At 40.0% G+C, this 16,592-nt stretch overlaps 1 protein-coding gene across 2 annotated transcripts in view; it reads left to right on the top strand.

Annotated features, from left to right (window-relative positions):
* The window catches only part of CARF (calcium responsive transcription factor), a 2,518,000-nt gene that overhangs the window by 1,407,650 nt on the left and 1,093,758 nt on the right, over positions 1 to 16,592 (top strand). For both annotated transcript variants that reach the window (XM_044075092.1, XM_044075091.1), the window contains exon 10: positions 2,272 to 2,415. In XM_044075092.1, the coding sequence (XP_043931027.1) occupies positions 2,272 to 2,415 (144 nt within the window). The remainder of the gene's footprint in view (positions 1 to 2,271; positions 2,416 to 16,592) is intronic.

The following is a 16,592-nucleotide window of genomic DNA, read 5'->3' as shown; positions in this document are numbered from 1 at the left end:
ACCCTTTCCATACAAGTAACCTTTTTTTTAGTTTAGTCTTTAAGTGGATGAGATAAGATCTGCAGGGGTCCTTTGTCTTCCCTTTTTCGTTTGAAGGAGCCTGAACCTGCATCTCTCAATTACTTCATTCTCCCTCCTGCTATCTCCTTCTTAGTGTTTTACTAGATGGAAAAAACTGTACCTAAACGTTATTCGATGAGTTGTTTTGAGTCCTCCAAATGCCTTAAATGCCTCCAGGGTTAGTTAGGCTGAAGAACTCAAGAGACTTGTCTTGCCTGCATCCTAGATGCACTTGTTTGTGATCTTTCATACCAAAAAAGAACTGAGCTGCTGTGTATTCCTTCCCTTTTTAGATGTGTGTTTTTAAAACAAGAAATGTCTTTATTGAATTATCATTTATGACATGGACAGGCTTACATTTATATAAATGAAAGCAAACCATATTGACATATTTTCAGTTAAAAGCATTATACATCACATGTAATCTTCTATACAGAACATTACATAGTTCATTCAATTACTGTCCTCCCTTAAACCTTATTCCTCCTCTAAAACATTATTCTTCATCCCCTTTGCCTAGCAATACCTGTAAACAAGATGCACACCATTTTTTGCTGTCATAAATTTGCCTAACATTTCTTTAAAATTTCATTCATAGCATATTTTTGCTGCATGATCTGCATTAAGTACCATTGTCAAAATAGTCCTTTCCTATTTGTTTAGTTTGTGTTGTCTCCAACCCCCATAGATGCGCTAGCACAGACAGAGACACACAAAATGATATGGAAGCAAGCTTAAGTTGTGAGGCTGGCGTATTAAGCACTTTAAAGCACCCCCAAGCTTGCCAGTAAACCTGTCTTTGAGTACCTGAATGCCTGAAGGATGTGGTTAGTTTGGTGTATTTGTGTGTGTGTGGGTGTATATATATATATATATATATATATATATATATATATATATATATACAGAGAATGGTTATGAATCAGTGTGAGATTGACTGCCCTTTTTTTAAATAGTGTCAGTGGCAAAACATGTATCACACTCTCCTTTTGTGCAGGATGTAGTGCATTCTGTTCCCACACCAGATAAGTGGATTGCTGACAATGCAGTGTAGCATAATGGAGTGCTACACTCCTGAGTGTGTTGTCCTTCTACTAAGACGTTAAAACGAAGCCGCCCTCTGCCTGAGTTGTTTTTGCTCAGTGGATATAAAAGATCCCACAGCACCTACTGAAAAGAGTAGTGGGAAGTTCTGAAGTGTCCTGGCCAAATTTCCTCTAATAGTATAAATACTACCTCAAGTCTACCCTGAAAAAAAGCCACTAGCCTAATGGGACTAACCCAGTCAACAAAGGCTAAATGAACGAATGAATAAATAAACACAGTGTGATTAACTGCTCTTATTAAAATAAATGTTATATTAAAAATGTAAGAAGTCATAATTTAAAAATGGAGTAGCACTGTAAATATATGACCTTGCTTTACAGAATTTTGAGTCTTTGATGCTGTCAATGGGAAAAGAATACAGAGATGCTGTTACTCACTTTGAACCTGCTGTTAATTAGGTTGTTAGTGGCAAGAAAGGTGTTATCCTGTGCATTGTTACCACTTTTGCTGGATCATTACACAAGACAGTTGATGTTATGCTGTACATTGTTACCATTTTGCTGGATTACTGCACTTTTCTGTTCAGCAGGTCTTATTTCAGTAAAGTTAAAAAAATGTTGTCTTGAGACTTGTTCATGGATTGGCTTACTAACAAGATCCATGGTACAATGAAATTTGTCAGATTTAGAACAGTAGAAGGAGATCTGTTTAAAGACATCTAACTCAGAAGTTCCTCAATGATTTATTTATATCTGGAGCATTTATATGCAAGTCTTTTCTTAGGCAGTATATTAGCTTAATTGATGAGCTCAGAAATCTTGGTTCTTTTTTGTAGGAAATATTTATAATTCTGTTGATGACATGTAATTATATTAAATCCATGTTTTCTTATAAGACATTCTGGTATCATTCTTTACTTGGCAGCAGATTGTTCTGATGAGTAGTTAATATAGGTGTATACACTTCTACCGTACTGACACAATAAGATACATTTTGTTTTAATTTTTCAAAAGCTGTTTTGCAAACTTTATTTATAATGCCCTACTATATTTGTAGTTTCTCAGTGTAAACTGCTCTTTTATTGAATAAGTTATCCATTTAACTTAAAAGTGCACAATATTAACCAAACATAAATTAATCTGTTTGCTGTTTTATGCCCTAAAGGATATACATTAAAAAGGTGCGGAAGTTTCCTGAATACAGAGTTCCAACTGATCCCCAGATTGACAAAAAAATCATAAGACAAGAACAGGAGAAAGCCTTCAATACCCTTAAGAAGAACCTCATAGAAGCAGGAGGAGTTCTGAGGTATTTTACTGTTGTTTTACTGGATGATTGCATTCAAAAGTATTTTTCCCTTGCTGTGTTATTTACAACAACAGTCTCCAAAGAACGCAATTTCTTTTTTGTCTTTTGATTTTCACAGTTTCTGTAAGCAAGCTCCATTTGTATATTGTCATATATTTGCTTTCTAACATTAATTTAAATGTTTTCATTATTTTTATTCTTTAATTGGGTAAACTCCTGTAGATGTTAAGTGCCAGTTTTTCCTTGGCTGACCTGCCTATTCAGTCAATGCTGAAAGATTAAACATATAGCTTACTTCAAGGTTTTGTAGCCTTGGAGTTGCTTGTATTAGGGAGCAGCAGTGGATGCTCCCCCTGCATGGAAGGTATATGTACATGTTAGTCTTTGCTCCCATTAAAATAATTGTGATTTGCATGTTTGCTGTGCTGTTCTTAGCTGAATGGGTTTCACAGTATTAGATGAACCATATACCTGACCTTAGGAGCATTGTCTGGTTAAATGATTTGCTCAATCACAAGTGTGCTTGCTTAACTTATTGGAATGAAACAGATTCAGCAGGATATGGTTAGTTTAAGTTGACTGAGTAAGTCACACATTTATGAATACTCAGTTAAGTTCCTTTTTATTTGGACCTTTGCTGGTTTTCATTTCTGTTTAGACTGCTCTTGCTGGATTTGAGGAAGTGATAGGGAATAAGTCTTTCAGCAGTATGCAGATGTGCCAGAGCTCTGTTAGTACAAGGGGTGTGCAAAGAAGCTTAGATTCTGATAGAAAGTAAAAATTACTTGCATACCTAGTGTTATGTTTTCCCGTTTCCTCGCTGCTGGATAAGTAGACAGATCATAGTCTAATACTATTATCATTAAAAGATCCTACCAGATCCACAGTTTATTTTTTTTTTTTTTCTACATATAATTTAGAACACATGAGAGTTGTCTCTTATTGTCTTAAATTCCATCAGTATTTTCTAACTACATGTATTTTTATTTTATTTATTGCTTTTGTTTACAAGGAAAGTCCGACTGGGCACAAGACCCATTTTCAGTGGTGGCCCAGGGAGAAAGGCTCCAGTGGAAAAAAATGACATTTGACACAATCACATCAGGATGGCAATAAATAAATATATATATATAAGCATTGTAGGAAATAACCAGACAAGAAAAAAAAAAGAAAATATAAGTAAATAATTTGAATAGAGGTGATTTTACATCCAAGCATGTTAACAATATACTGTCAGATGTTCATCATTCATACTGCCAAGTGACATATGGGTTTTGTGCCTGCAAAATACCCACAGTAGCAGCTATCCAAATCCCCTTCTCTGATTCCCTTTGATAGGGATTGGCTAAGCACCTTCCATCAGGGATGCTTAACTGTGTCACAGAAAGTCAGTTGTTTAGTCTTTTAATGCCATCCGTAGGGCTCAAAACAGTTGAATCTCCTCAGCAGCTTGCATTGATGGATTACAGTTTCCAAAGATGAATAAGTTCTCTTTTGGAACTTTTCTCTTTGTTATTATTATTATATACTTTTGATTTTTTTCAGTTTTATTTACACACACACAAATATGTGTGTGTGTGTGTGCGCGCGCGCGTGCTCGCGTGTGTGTATATATCTATATATCTGTATCTAATCTCTCTCTCTCTATATATATATATATATATATATATGTATATATATATATGTGTATATATATATATATATATATATATATATATATTTATAGTGAGTTAACCATTATTTTATATTCTTGCTACTTACTGCTGTTATTGTTATATTGTTTGTAAGCTTAATACTACTTTTATTCAGTTACAAGGCTTTTTAAAGTGTTTTATGACTTGTACTGGAAAACGGAAGATGTCCTTCAATATCACTGTTGCAGTATTCTTTACCAAAGGGATCTCCTACAAAGTATAGCCCAATGTTTGCCTAGTGTACCAAAGCCTTTAGTAATTACAGGCGCCGTAGATCGCATGTATGCTTCCCACACGTGGCATAGGGCATACAGGTGATGTGGGGACGCACACACTCAGAACTTCTTTGTTGCCAATTTGAACACCATTGTTGAACATCGTTCTGAACACCCTTTTGTGCTGATTACCAACCCATGTTTACAGATAAGTGCTCCATTGGGTTTTTTTCTCTTTCTCTTAGTTTTTGTGGTTACTGTGCTCATGTTATCCAGAAAGGGAAAATTATAGTGTGGGAGGCAGATTTCCCCATAAAGATTGTCACAACCAGTGTCTTTTCTCTTTGGGTACGTCTCATGACCATATGCAGTGCTCTGTCTGCTAGGCATTTTTGCCCATAGTCATCTCTCCTCCTTGTCCATCTCTGTGGAGAACCTGCATGTTAAGTTGTTGGCTGAAGGTGCTATGGTGGTGTCCTGTTCCAAGGGCCAGTTGTCTGCCAAGAAGAAGGCCAGAAAGTTAAGTCTGATCTGGCTGCTGTCCTGCCCCCCCCCCCCCCCCAGATATCTCTCTTGAGGTTGGTGAAAGCCTGGAGGACTGTAGGGTGGTTGTTTTGGATTCCTCTGCCACAACGTCAGTGGCTGGCATGAATCCAGCTTCTCACACATGGAGACTTTTCAGATGTCCGTGTCTGACATTGAGGGGGGAACCTCAGCTGATTACTTCTGAAGGACTGAGGGGGATTCCTCAGATTTTAGTTAGAGAGGAGATTCCTACAATCATTATTGAGTCTCACTAGGGGTCTGACCCTCCAAGGTTATTTCGTGTAGGTGTCCTGCAGAAGAAGAAACAAAAAAAAAAAAAGCATATTTCCCCTGTTGTTAAGGATCCCCAACATGAATGGCAGGGTTTCAGTCATTGTTTATTTAATGATTTGATGGCCTTGAAGGCTCCTTAAAGGGTCTCTGTGCCTGCTCCTCCCTGGTCTTCCACTCCACTCAAAAGGTCTAGGGAATTGGAATCCTCAGATGAAGACCTGGACTTCTTTGGCTTACTCTTTCCAAATCCCTTCCCACTCAGACTGCAGTTCAGAGGAGGAAGACTCCATAATTTATTTATTTTTTTTTTATTTTATATTTGTTGACCGGGTTTGTCCGACTGGGCTACAAGTGCCCATTTTCAGCAGAGGCCCGAGGAGAAAAGCTCCAACAGAAAATAGAAATTTTGCATATTGAATACATATAGAAATACATTCATCAGTACCACAGATTACTGCATTAGTGTCACACATTACATTCATCAGTCCGGATTCCTCCTTGGAGGAGCCGTCCTTTGGGGATGCCATTGCCTGTATGGTGGATTATTTTTAAGTGGGATTATTGTCAAGTCTCTGAGATTCAGAAAAGATGATATGAGCTCCTACATAGGAGTCTCCTAAGCCTTATGTTGTTCCTCCTGTTCTGGCTGCCCTCCTGGATACTTTTTCAGCAGCGTCTGTAGCCACTGACTGTCCGCTCACTGCATTTAAGAAGCGAGATAGATTCTGTAAAGTGCCTGAAGTGTACAAATTCTTTATAAATCCCCTTCTGCTGAAACCTTTTGTAGCGTCAGTCTGATAAGCTATCCAATTTGTTGCCCTTTACCAAGCGGTTGTCTTCTAATAAGGATAGTAGGGCTATAGAAAGGCTGGGCAAAAAAGTTTATATTGCTGCCACTTTATCTTTTAAGGCCATTATCTACCAGACTTACACGACCAGGTATATTTTGGCCCTCCTTTCTCAGGTTTCTAAGGTGATTGATGACCTTCCTGACGCTGAGAGGAAGGCTTCAGCCCTTTCCCTGCTAAGCTGTAATTCTCAAGTTGCCTGCCACTCAACTAAATGCAGCTGTGAGGCAACTGATGCTTGTTCCAGGGCTGCTGCCTTTGGTTCAGTTATGAGGCGTTATTCTTGGTTTCATATTCAGACTTTGCCTGAAGACATTAATGCCGAACATTTGGATTCTTCTTGAGATAATAAAAAATTTTTTTTGGTCTGCTACAGCTGAACTTTTCAAGTCTCTCCAGGACAAGGGTAAACCTCTGCAGGAGCTGAAGCATCTTTTTGTTTCTCCTATTTCAACATTTCAGAAGAATTATACCTCTAAGTCTGCTTTTGTTAGTAAGCAATCTTGCTTCCTCCTAAGGGCAGGAAGGATTCTAGGTGTGTGCCTCCTGCTTAGATGTACCCCTGCCTCACAGAAACCTGCTTTCCAGGTTAAGGTTCATAGGTTCATAGATTAGTACTAGGCTAACTGCCCTTGTGGACCATTTTAAGCCTAGACAATTAGCCCACGTGAGAATCAAACCCTGAGCCTTGTGTCTGTAAGGTAAACACCTTTACCATTATGCCAACCCCCCCCCCCTTAAGCCGGGTTCTGTTTGACAGTTTGCTTCCTATTGCCCTCAGTCAGGTTCCTTTGTCCCTCTGGATGTCCTTGTCTCTTTCAAGTCATTTACAGATCACTACAGACTCTTGGGTTCTGTTCATTATTCTTCAGGGTGTTTCATGGTTTTCATAATCCCTTCCTTCCTTTTCAGGCATTCCTCAACCTCCTCGAGAACAGCTTTCTCATTACCCAGAGGTTCTTCACTCTCTTTTGGCTCAGGGCACCATTCAGCCATGCCTCCTGCCCAGGTAGGGAAGGGATTTTACTCTAGAATGTTTCTGGTCTCGCAAATGCAGGGCACTTGGAGACTAATTCTGGATCTTTCCTGTCCGAACACCTTTCTCAAAATTCCTTCCTTTTGCATGTTATCTCTGCTGATATTATTCCCTCTTCTACTACCTCAGGCCTTTTTGATATGTCTGGATCTCTAGGATGCCTACCTTAACATCCCCATCCATCCTTTCTTCAGGAAATTTTTACATCTCTCTCTGTCTCTTCCTTGTATTTGCAGTTCTCTGCTTTGCCCTTTGGCCTGTCTTTTGCCCCAAGGGTGTTCATCAAATGCCTTACTCTTGTCATTGCTTTTTGCACGATTCGTGGTATTCATATCTTTCCCTGTCTGGAAAAATCTGTGTATTCAGGATTCTTCCCCCAACACTTTGCTTCAGGATCTTAAGTTTACTACTTCCCTGTTACAGAGTCTGGGGTGCTGGGGTTCACCATAAACTTAAAGAAATCAGTTCTGATGCCTTCCCAGGATCATATTTTCCTCGGCTGCAGACTTCAAACATTTACCATACTGGCATCTTTGCCTGCCTCCAAGGCTCTGTCTCTGGTTCCCTTTTCCACTCCCTTCTTCCTCTGGTGTCTGTCATGGCCAGAGAATTTCTCAGAGTTCTCTGGTTCATGGCTTCCAACATTCTCATGCTCCCTCTCACCAGGCTCCATATGAGAAAACTTCAGTGGTACCTCAAGTCAATGTGGCTTCAACATTGTCACCCCCTGGACTTCACTGTACCTTTCCTTCCCTTCCCTGTTTCAAGCTTCAGTGGTGGATTCATCAGCTTTCACTCAACCCAGGGCTTCCTTTTCAAGCTCCAGTTCCAATTCAGGAGAACTTTACGGATGCCTCAGACAGGGGTAGGGTGCCTCTTGTTGCCCCTTCAAGGTTCAGAATCTCTGCCTTCCTTATCAGAGGTCAGACCACATCAGTATAAAGGAGATGAGGCCGCTGCTTCTGGCTGTTCGGGCATTTAATTCCCTTTTTCATCCCAAGCCCCTCAGAGTTTTCACAGACAATACTACAGTGATATGTTATCCCAACAAGCAAGGGGGTGCAAGATCCTATTTTCTTTGCAGACTAGCTATTCAGGTCTAAGATCTAGCTATCCAGTATAAAGTGACTCTTCAGGCAATTTACATTCCCTCGGAGCACAGTCTAGTAACAGACCTCCTTGAGCAGGATCAGCACACAAGCTCACGAATGGATGCTTCACAGAGATGTGTTCCTGGACATTGTCCATCGGTGGGGTATTCCTTATGTAGATCTTTTTGCCTCCTCTCTGAACAGACAACTTCCTCTACTAGGTTCCAGAGTCCCAAGTTTTCCTTGGAAGGGATGTCTCTGTACACCTTCCCTCCATTTCCTCTGTTACCATGAATCCTGCATAAAATCAGGCAGGACTCTCCCAAAATCTTGCTAGTGACTCCCTTTTGGCCCAGGCAGCATTGGTTCCCCCTTCTTTCTCACTTGGCTGGAGCAGTCACCACATGTTACCTCACCAGGTGGATCTTTTCACACAAGACAAGGGATCTCTTATCCATCCTCACTTGCCCACTCTTCAACTGACTCTGTGGATGTTAGGGTTTTGATCCCTTTCAGGCATCTCTTTGCTGAGGACATGCTTTGGGTTCTGCAGGAGGCCAGGAAACCATACATATCCAAATGGAAGTGATTTTCTGTCTGGTACCTCAGGTGCCTTCAGGATCCCCAATCTGTGGAGGTTCCTCTGGTTCTCTTATTTGTCTGATCTGATCCATGCTGGGCTGGCATATTCTTCAGTTAAAGCTCACCTGTCATCCTCTGGACTATAGATTTAAGGTCAAGCAATTTCTTGTAGGCATACTTCATATCATGTCTCCCAGGAAGCCTATTCCACCTTCTTGGGACCTCAGTTTTGCCCTTGAAAAATTGATTTCTTCAGCTTCCTTACAATATCATACTTGGAAGACTGTTAGTTTTGGCTGTCACTTCAGCCTAGAGAGCGTCTGAACTTCAGGCCTTCATGGCTATTCCTCCTTTCTTAATTTTTCACTGAGACAGAGTGTCTCTTTGTATTAATCCTTCTTTTATTCCCAGGATGGTCAATGATTTGTCCATTAATCAGCCTTTTATTCTTCCTTCCTTTTTTCCTTCTCCACAGTCTGCCAGCGAGAAGGTTCTTCACACCGTGGATTTCCATAGACAGCTCAGATATTATTTAGCTAAAATTAAAGTTATTCACAAATCTGAACACCTTTTTGTTTCCTTTCATCTCAGGACTTTGGCTGATTCTATGCAAACCATCTCCTTCAGGATTTTTAAAGACATTTATTTTCATGGAAAGTGTCTTTCTCATTGGTAAAGGCACATTCTATTAGGGCATTTGCCTCCTCTGATGCTTTTTTCAAGGGTCTGGATACCAATTCTATTCTTGAGGCTGCTACTTTGTCCTCTGTTCATACTTTTACTAAACATTACATGTTGGATATCATTTCCAGAGCCAGGGCAGGCTTTGCCAGGGCTATCCTGCTTTGGTTCATAGAGCTCTGTTCTGTGCCTTCCACCTCCCAGGCTTCCTCTTGAGCTCTTGTACTTTCCCTTTGGAAAAGAATGCAGCAACAGTGATATGGAAGTATACGGTGGAGTTGTGTAAAATCTTACCGTAACAGTAGATGTCCTTCTCTGTTGCAGTATTTGCTCCCTCCCTCTTAGCCCCTCTTTTTTAGCTCTTGTGCCCAGTAGTTTCTTACCTTCCTGGCCGAGGGGTCTTTTGTCTTCTATATCATTTGTCTCCTTCTGGAGGCACGTGTTCTCATTGTCTCTTAGGACATTCTGTTCCTCCTGGGGCTTTTTCACTCCTGAGTATGTGCTTCTGTATGTCACCTGTATGTCACCTCTATGCCCTATGCCATGCATAGGGAGCATACGTGTGACATACAACGCCTATAAGTACTAAAGGTTTTGGTGTACTGGCTGGATTTGGCCTATTCTCGGCAGGGGCTCCATTTGGTAAGGAATACGGTGACAATGAAGAGAAGGACATCTACCATTATAGTAAGATTTTACATAACTGTACTTTCTGTGGTGTCAGTTGAACTCTAGGGACTACCTTGTGCATATAGAGCCATGATTTATTTACTTGCGTTGTTTCTATTGTTTATCTGCTTCATTTTGAAGTTCTGACAGGAAAACATTGCATTTTTTTACTTTCTTCTTCATTTTTATGATATTTACTTCTGATTTGACACTGCTGTAGCTGTTTTTATTGTTAAATCACGATGTTACTGAAATTACTTTATTTTCATTTTCTTTAGAGATTTTGTTCATTTCTGACAAGGAAATCTCTAAGTAAATGTTTTTTTTAAATATTTCTGTTTGATTAAGGGCATTTATTTGATTGTTTGTAACTAATTGGACAAGTGAATTTTACTTGGTACTGTAACTTTGTATGCTGTTTACAACACTGTGCAATTTGAAGAACAAAGCTTAGCACAATTTAAACTGTTTCTGCCAAATTTTATGCAGTTTAGCCTTATTTGCCATGTGGGGACATACTTTACATTTCCTAAAATCCAGTTACACTAAAAAAAAAAAATCAACAATAATATGCCCCAGTTAATGGTTTGTGAATCTGTTGCTGTCTTAAACTGGCCTGCAAATCACTTTCTTTTTTCCCCATCACCTTCTGGTGTGAACCCACAGCTGTCTGTGGTACGGGGGGTTAGACACATCTCTGGAGCTGTTCTAGTACCTGGTTCAAGTAAGGAAGAACAAAACCCTTTAGGTTCTGGAGAGGTCTGGGGTGAGAGACCTCTTGCCAGATGTAATACTCTGTCCTCAGATATTTTGTCCTCTAGTGTACTTTATAGTAAGAAGAAACATAAATTTTATCACACAACAGACAGTCAGGTTATTAACATGTAGGGCTGATGTAGTTTCCTACATAAGAGTGTTTTATAGTCAGCTAATCTTAGAAACTGTACTCCTATTCAGAATGACTATGGGGTTACCTTCTTTAGAGATCAGTCTAGGGCCACAAAATTTGATGGGGACTCTGATGTAGACAGTAGTGGTCACTCGAGTCCATCCAGTCTGATTCTTCGGAAGGTGAACAGGTTCAAAAACTCAATCAAGTGTTCACATAACAAATTCCAGTCCTGACAATATCTAGGTAGCAGCACTGAGTGCCAGAATGCCAGAAGCCCACGGTGGTGCAGTGGTTAGCGTTGTCGCCTCACAGAAAGAGGTTCTTCCATTCGATTCTCGGCTGGAGTGCCTTCTGTGTGGAGTCTGCTGTCATGTGATGTTTAAAGACATGCAGGTAGGTGCATGCGTTAATGGGTGTGCCTTGGGCATCGGGCTGGCAACTCGGCACAGTAAAATCCACTGCCAGTCATTAGCAGACCGGAGTTCCGCTGTGGCGAGCCCTAACCAGGAAAAGCCGGAAGACTTTTATCACTGAATGTCGGAAGCGTCAGTAGCACAATGCCTAAACTTGAAGCCAGACTTCTTAAGCAGGATATTACCCAGTGATAACAGGTGCCCATGCTAAGCTCATCCATGCTGCACACTCCTGTTTCTATTTGCTATGTCTATGTTATTGTGCCTCTTTTCATAAAACTTGTATCAGACCAACATAGTTTACATACGTATTGTTAAATTCTACATTTTAATCATTTCTAACAAGCATCCCACAAAATACAGCTAGGAACAGAAAACATAGCCACTGAAATGGCAGTTCACATTTAATAAATAAAAAAAAAATAAAAAAAATCATGAGAAACTCCTAGGTATATAAAGTCACACACTAGACTACAGCAAAACATCTGTACATATTAGTAATCAATATCTCGAAACTCGTGTAATATGCTTTACTATAGACTCCATTTCACCTGTGTATCCCCCACACTTTTATTTACCCAGAATGACATCTTTAAGTTGATAAATGTCACAGTTGTGACATCTGTCAAGTCAGGGAATTTATGAGCAAAAGTGATGCATTAAAATAGGAAAGAATCCATATACTTTTGGCAGTTCAAATTCACCCTTCATTTCCCTGCATAAAGCACTTGGAGGACCCCCCCCCCCACTTTCAGTAGCGAAGGTAACATAGTAACCAATGTTACACAGAAAAATGTATTGCTACTAACAACCAACTCACAATTCAGCATAAGATGCTGACATATTTCCATCACACAAAACTTCAATATAATCCTATAAACCAGTCATTTACTCCTTCTCCACCCCCAAGCTGCAACCACAAGCAACACATTAAAAAGCACTGTATTACCTTTAAATAATTATTTATCAAATTAATTGAACTAGGGCATCAGTATTTAACAATATTCTAATCATATAAAAATTCACTGTCCTATTTTAAATTCTGGATTCAGCTACACCAGTTATTTCAAAATTGCTTATGTAGGGTATAATAGTATAACAGCCTACCAGACATTTGAGGCATTGCTTTATCAGAATTACATTATTGAATTTGCTAACAGTTTTAGTAATTCTGTGAAGTCTGTCTGCATGAAAATAGCTAAAAAATCTCAAATCACCACAAACACACAAAGCTTAGAAAATCTTCATCATTTGCAGATCATGACTGTAAGGTTTATACTAAATACAAAAAGGACATTTCTGTAAGTCTGACCACTAATACGATGTGCCCACTTATTTTCCACTGTCACACTGGGTACACTCATACCTCTCAACCTCTCAGAGCACAAAATCTGGACAAAGCCATAATAATTAAAAGTGGGACAAAGGCCCAAAAATAGGGACAATTTTTAAATATTGCTATTACAGACTTAGAAAGTTGATAGAATAACAGGTTTTGTATTAGCATAAATTTTCTGAAGGGCATGAATTCTGAAACTCAAATAACTCATTATTTTCTAACTTCAGTCTTAAATAATTTGCCACTAGTATGCCAGAAAACCACAATTTTTTGAAAAACAAGCCAAAAATATGAGACAAAATTCTGGACATTCTGCAAAAATCTGTACGGTTGATAAGTTTGTGATCTCTGTTTGGTCACCTCTTTCCCCATTAATAGTATCCATCCTCCAGGTACCCATACAAAACCTTACTGATCAGCCATGTCCGTTGATTTGTACATCTTCGAACAATATCAGTCCAGCAGAAAAAGGATTAATAAAAGCTATGGATATATTCAGCTTGAATGTTAGAACTCGCAAATGATACAAGACAAAAATCCAGACTTTCTTCGAAAATCCGTACATTCGACAGGTATGTTAATTCAGTACAACACTCTCTCTGTCTCTCTCTCTCTCTCTCTCTCTCTCTCATGCACACATACATTTCACCGGGGTTGCTGTTTAGATTTAAATGAGGAGTGAAAGCAGATCCTTCATGTACATGAATGCTGATTTTTAGACTGTTATAGACATTTTTGTACAGATTTGTTGTGTAAAAAAAAAAATGTCTGGAGCATAGCTGCTGTTTTTACTGAAATTATTCGGAATAATGACAAGTTAAGTACTTTCGTCCACTCATGCAGACTTCATACCTGTTCCAAGATGTTCATTTTTCTGCATTAATTCACACTGCAGAAACCCACAGTGCAGTTCAGTCACAGGAACCAAAATCCATCTCAAACACTTAATGGGTGTAAGACAGAAACTTTCCTGGATGAGATGCCTGCCATTCACAATAAAGAACCACATATCACAATTACTAACTTGGAGGTTTTCCAGTTCACATAGGGATGTGGGAATAAATCCACAGCAACAACTGAAAACCCACATTGACAGGAAAGGAAGTTATAAATTCTGCATAGAAGCTACCCTAGCTAGATAAATGACTAAGAAGCAGACAGTGACAGCAGCATTTACTGCCATTTGTCTGGCTACTTCATAGGTTTATAGGTTAGTACTAGGCTAATGGCCCTGGAGCCAATGCAAGCTTAGCCCAAGAATATTCACAGTCATCTGGCTGCCAGACGTTAGTTCCTTGTGCCCCTACTGAGTCCATTTTCTACAATTTAATAATTTTTACTAAATAGAAGAGTAGAAAGACAATGGTAAAAACATTACAGAAGTTTGGAAACTACATACAGCCATACACAATGTTATTAGCAACTGTTGAAATACATTTATTTGTTTAACAAATGTACTTAAAAGTATCTGTATGTAGAGAGCAATGCAACTCTTGTAGCTGAATAGGGTTGTGTGTGCTAAAGTGAATGAGAACATGAGAATACATTTACATACACAAGAGCCACATTTTTTAAAGTGGAGATTGGTAAACTAAAATAGTAGACCCCAATAACATGACTGACATCTGTTTTGAAAGCACATACTATGAGCTGAAGATTCTCTGTCTGAAAGTATACACTGTATTAAAAATCACAGCAGCAACAGCAGGATTTAATTTTATTTGGTTCTTACCTGTTAATACAGTTAGGTGCTATCCCTTTCAAAGGCAATGATGGGAAATCCGTATCCTCTTTAACGCGAACACACACACACACACACACACACACACACACACACACACACACACACACACACACTGATTCTTCTGCGTGAACACACACACACTCTGATTCTTCTGCGTGAACACACAGATCTTATTTTGGCTGGGAAAAAAACAAAACGGGAAGGGTGCTTTGGCGCATGCATACACCAATGTTGTGGTTACAGGTCACAGGGAGTGAAAAACAAAAAAAGTTTTTGGCGCATGCATACACTGGAGTTGCAGTTAAAGGTCATGTGCTGCATGGAAGCGTTCTGAGGGCCGCATGCGGCCCGCGGGCAGCAGGTTGGACACATTTGTTCTAAAGGGTCTCATTCAGCTTACCACAGGAGGAAAAAACCCTTCTAGATTGGGAAAGTCTGCTGCTGCTTCCCCTTCTCCGTCTTCTTCAAAAGAGGAGCCTAATAAATACAAACAGAAACAAACGAATTCAGAAGAAAAAAGAAAAAAAAAAAAAATCAAGATGGACAAAAAAAGAGATTTTCAGATCCAACACCTTTGTTGGCTCTGACGCCTAAGATTTCTAGACCTTTGGAGTCAATAATCTTTTTGAATTTGATAGTTATTTGATCCTGTAAACCTCCTAGATTTTCTCCATTTCCCTAGGCTCTGGTCACCAGTTTTGTACCCCTCCAGGTCACCTTCCTCAACTACTTCTCTGAGCTCAGTTAAGTGTAATCAGAACCTCACCAAAGCTGACATAGAGAGGATGATGATGAGATTTCTTTGGACTGAAATATTGTTAGGGGTCCTCCCAACTCCAACCACTGTTGGATTTGGAAGCACCACCTCTTCCTTTCACTTTTTAATGGCTCCTTCTGTGTTTCAACCTCTCGGATTGGAGCCGTTGGATCTGACTCTTGCCCAGGGCAGATCTGCATTGGATCTAAGGCACCATACTTAACTCCAGTGTGTTCTCTGATGAGGTCTGCTGTAACCTCATTGGACCTGTCTGTGTCTAGGATCCAAACTGTCAGTCTTGACTCTCTGACAGGGTAGGATCAGATCCAAGGTATTTGGATCTGTTCCTCCCTCTAGGAGCACTGGTGCTTGATAGTTTGGCTCAGGCGCCAGGTTTGGATCCCAGCTGAATGGCATCTGGGGTTGAAACACTTTTAGAAGTTTCGGCTCTGTCAGTGAGACTCCCCTGATTTGTGTTGTGCTCTGTGTTTAAGGCTTTCGAGAGAGTAGTCTGCCAACCTAGAGAGAAATCTACCCTTTCAGAAATTGGATCCATCTCTCCCCCTTAAGATTTCCCAGGGACTTCTCTCCTTGTCCAGTGAAGACAGCCAGTTTCCAGGATCCCTGAGTCTGTTCTCCAAAGAGAGACTGTCAGTTGTTGAGTCCTCTCCTGAACAACCCACAGCAGAGGTACTCGGGAATCACAAGTGTAATAGGAGACATTTTGAGTCCTCTGAGGAATCCCCTACCACTGACACTGATTTTGATGAAGGAGATGGTTCTCCCATATCCCCCCCCCCCCCCTTGAGGGCGTCTTGTTCGGAGAGATTTTCAAAATTCTTAGACAGAAGGGGGTTGATCCTAAGAAGTGCCATCTTTGGAGGGGTAAGTTTTTCTTGAGTATTTTGGTTCTAGCCCATTATTTCTTGGGTAGTCCCCCTGGGAGATGACATGGTAGACCTGATCTCCTACTGGGCATGAAAGTAACCAGACACAGCTGAGCCAATTCTCAAAAAGCCTGACAGGATTTAGCTGTTCCCAAAGGCCATTCCCATTAGACCAAAGGTCCCTTGGTAGATTCTGCAGTAGTGGCGGCAGTCACTAAGAAGGAACTTGTCATAGAAAGTTCTTCTGTCCATCCACCAAAGAGGAAATCTTGTTAGATAGACAGATTTGGGAAGTGTTTGTATGCCTCATCTGCTTTTTCTGTGAGACCACTAAGTTATTTGGCTCATGTTACTTGTTTCCAGAGGGATTTGACAAAGGAAATTGCCAAATCTCTCCCAGGGACCTTGCATGCCATTCAAAGAAAATATATTGATCCACAGTTGGCTACCCTACAGTCTTTATCCAGTCCCTCTATGTGCCTTACCTCTAATGCTACAGAGAATGTGTCT

This window comes from Protopterus annectens, chromosome 6.part0 (assembly GCF_019279795.1).
Source record: "Protopterus annectens isolate FY-2018-M chromosome 6.part0, PAN1.0, whole genome shotgun sequence".
NCBI classification, from domain to species: Eukaryota; Metazoa; Chordata; order Ceratodontiformes; family Protopteridae; genus Protopterus; species Protopterus annectens.
Note: the sequence above shows the minus strand (reverse complement) of the source record. Positions and strands in the feature narration are given on the sequence as shown.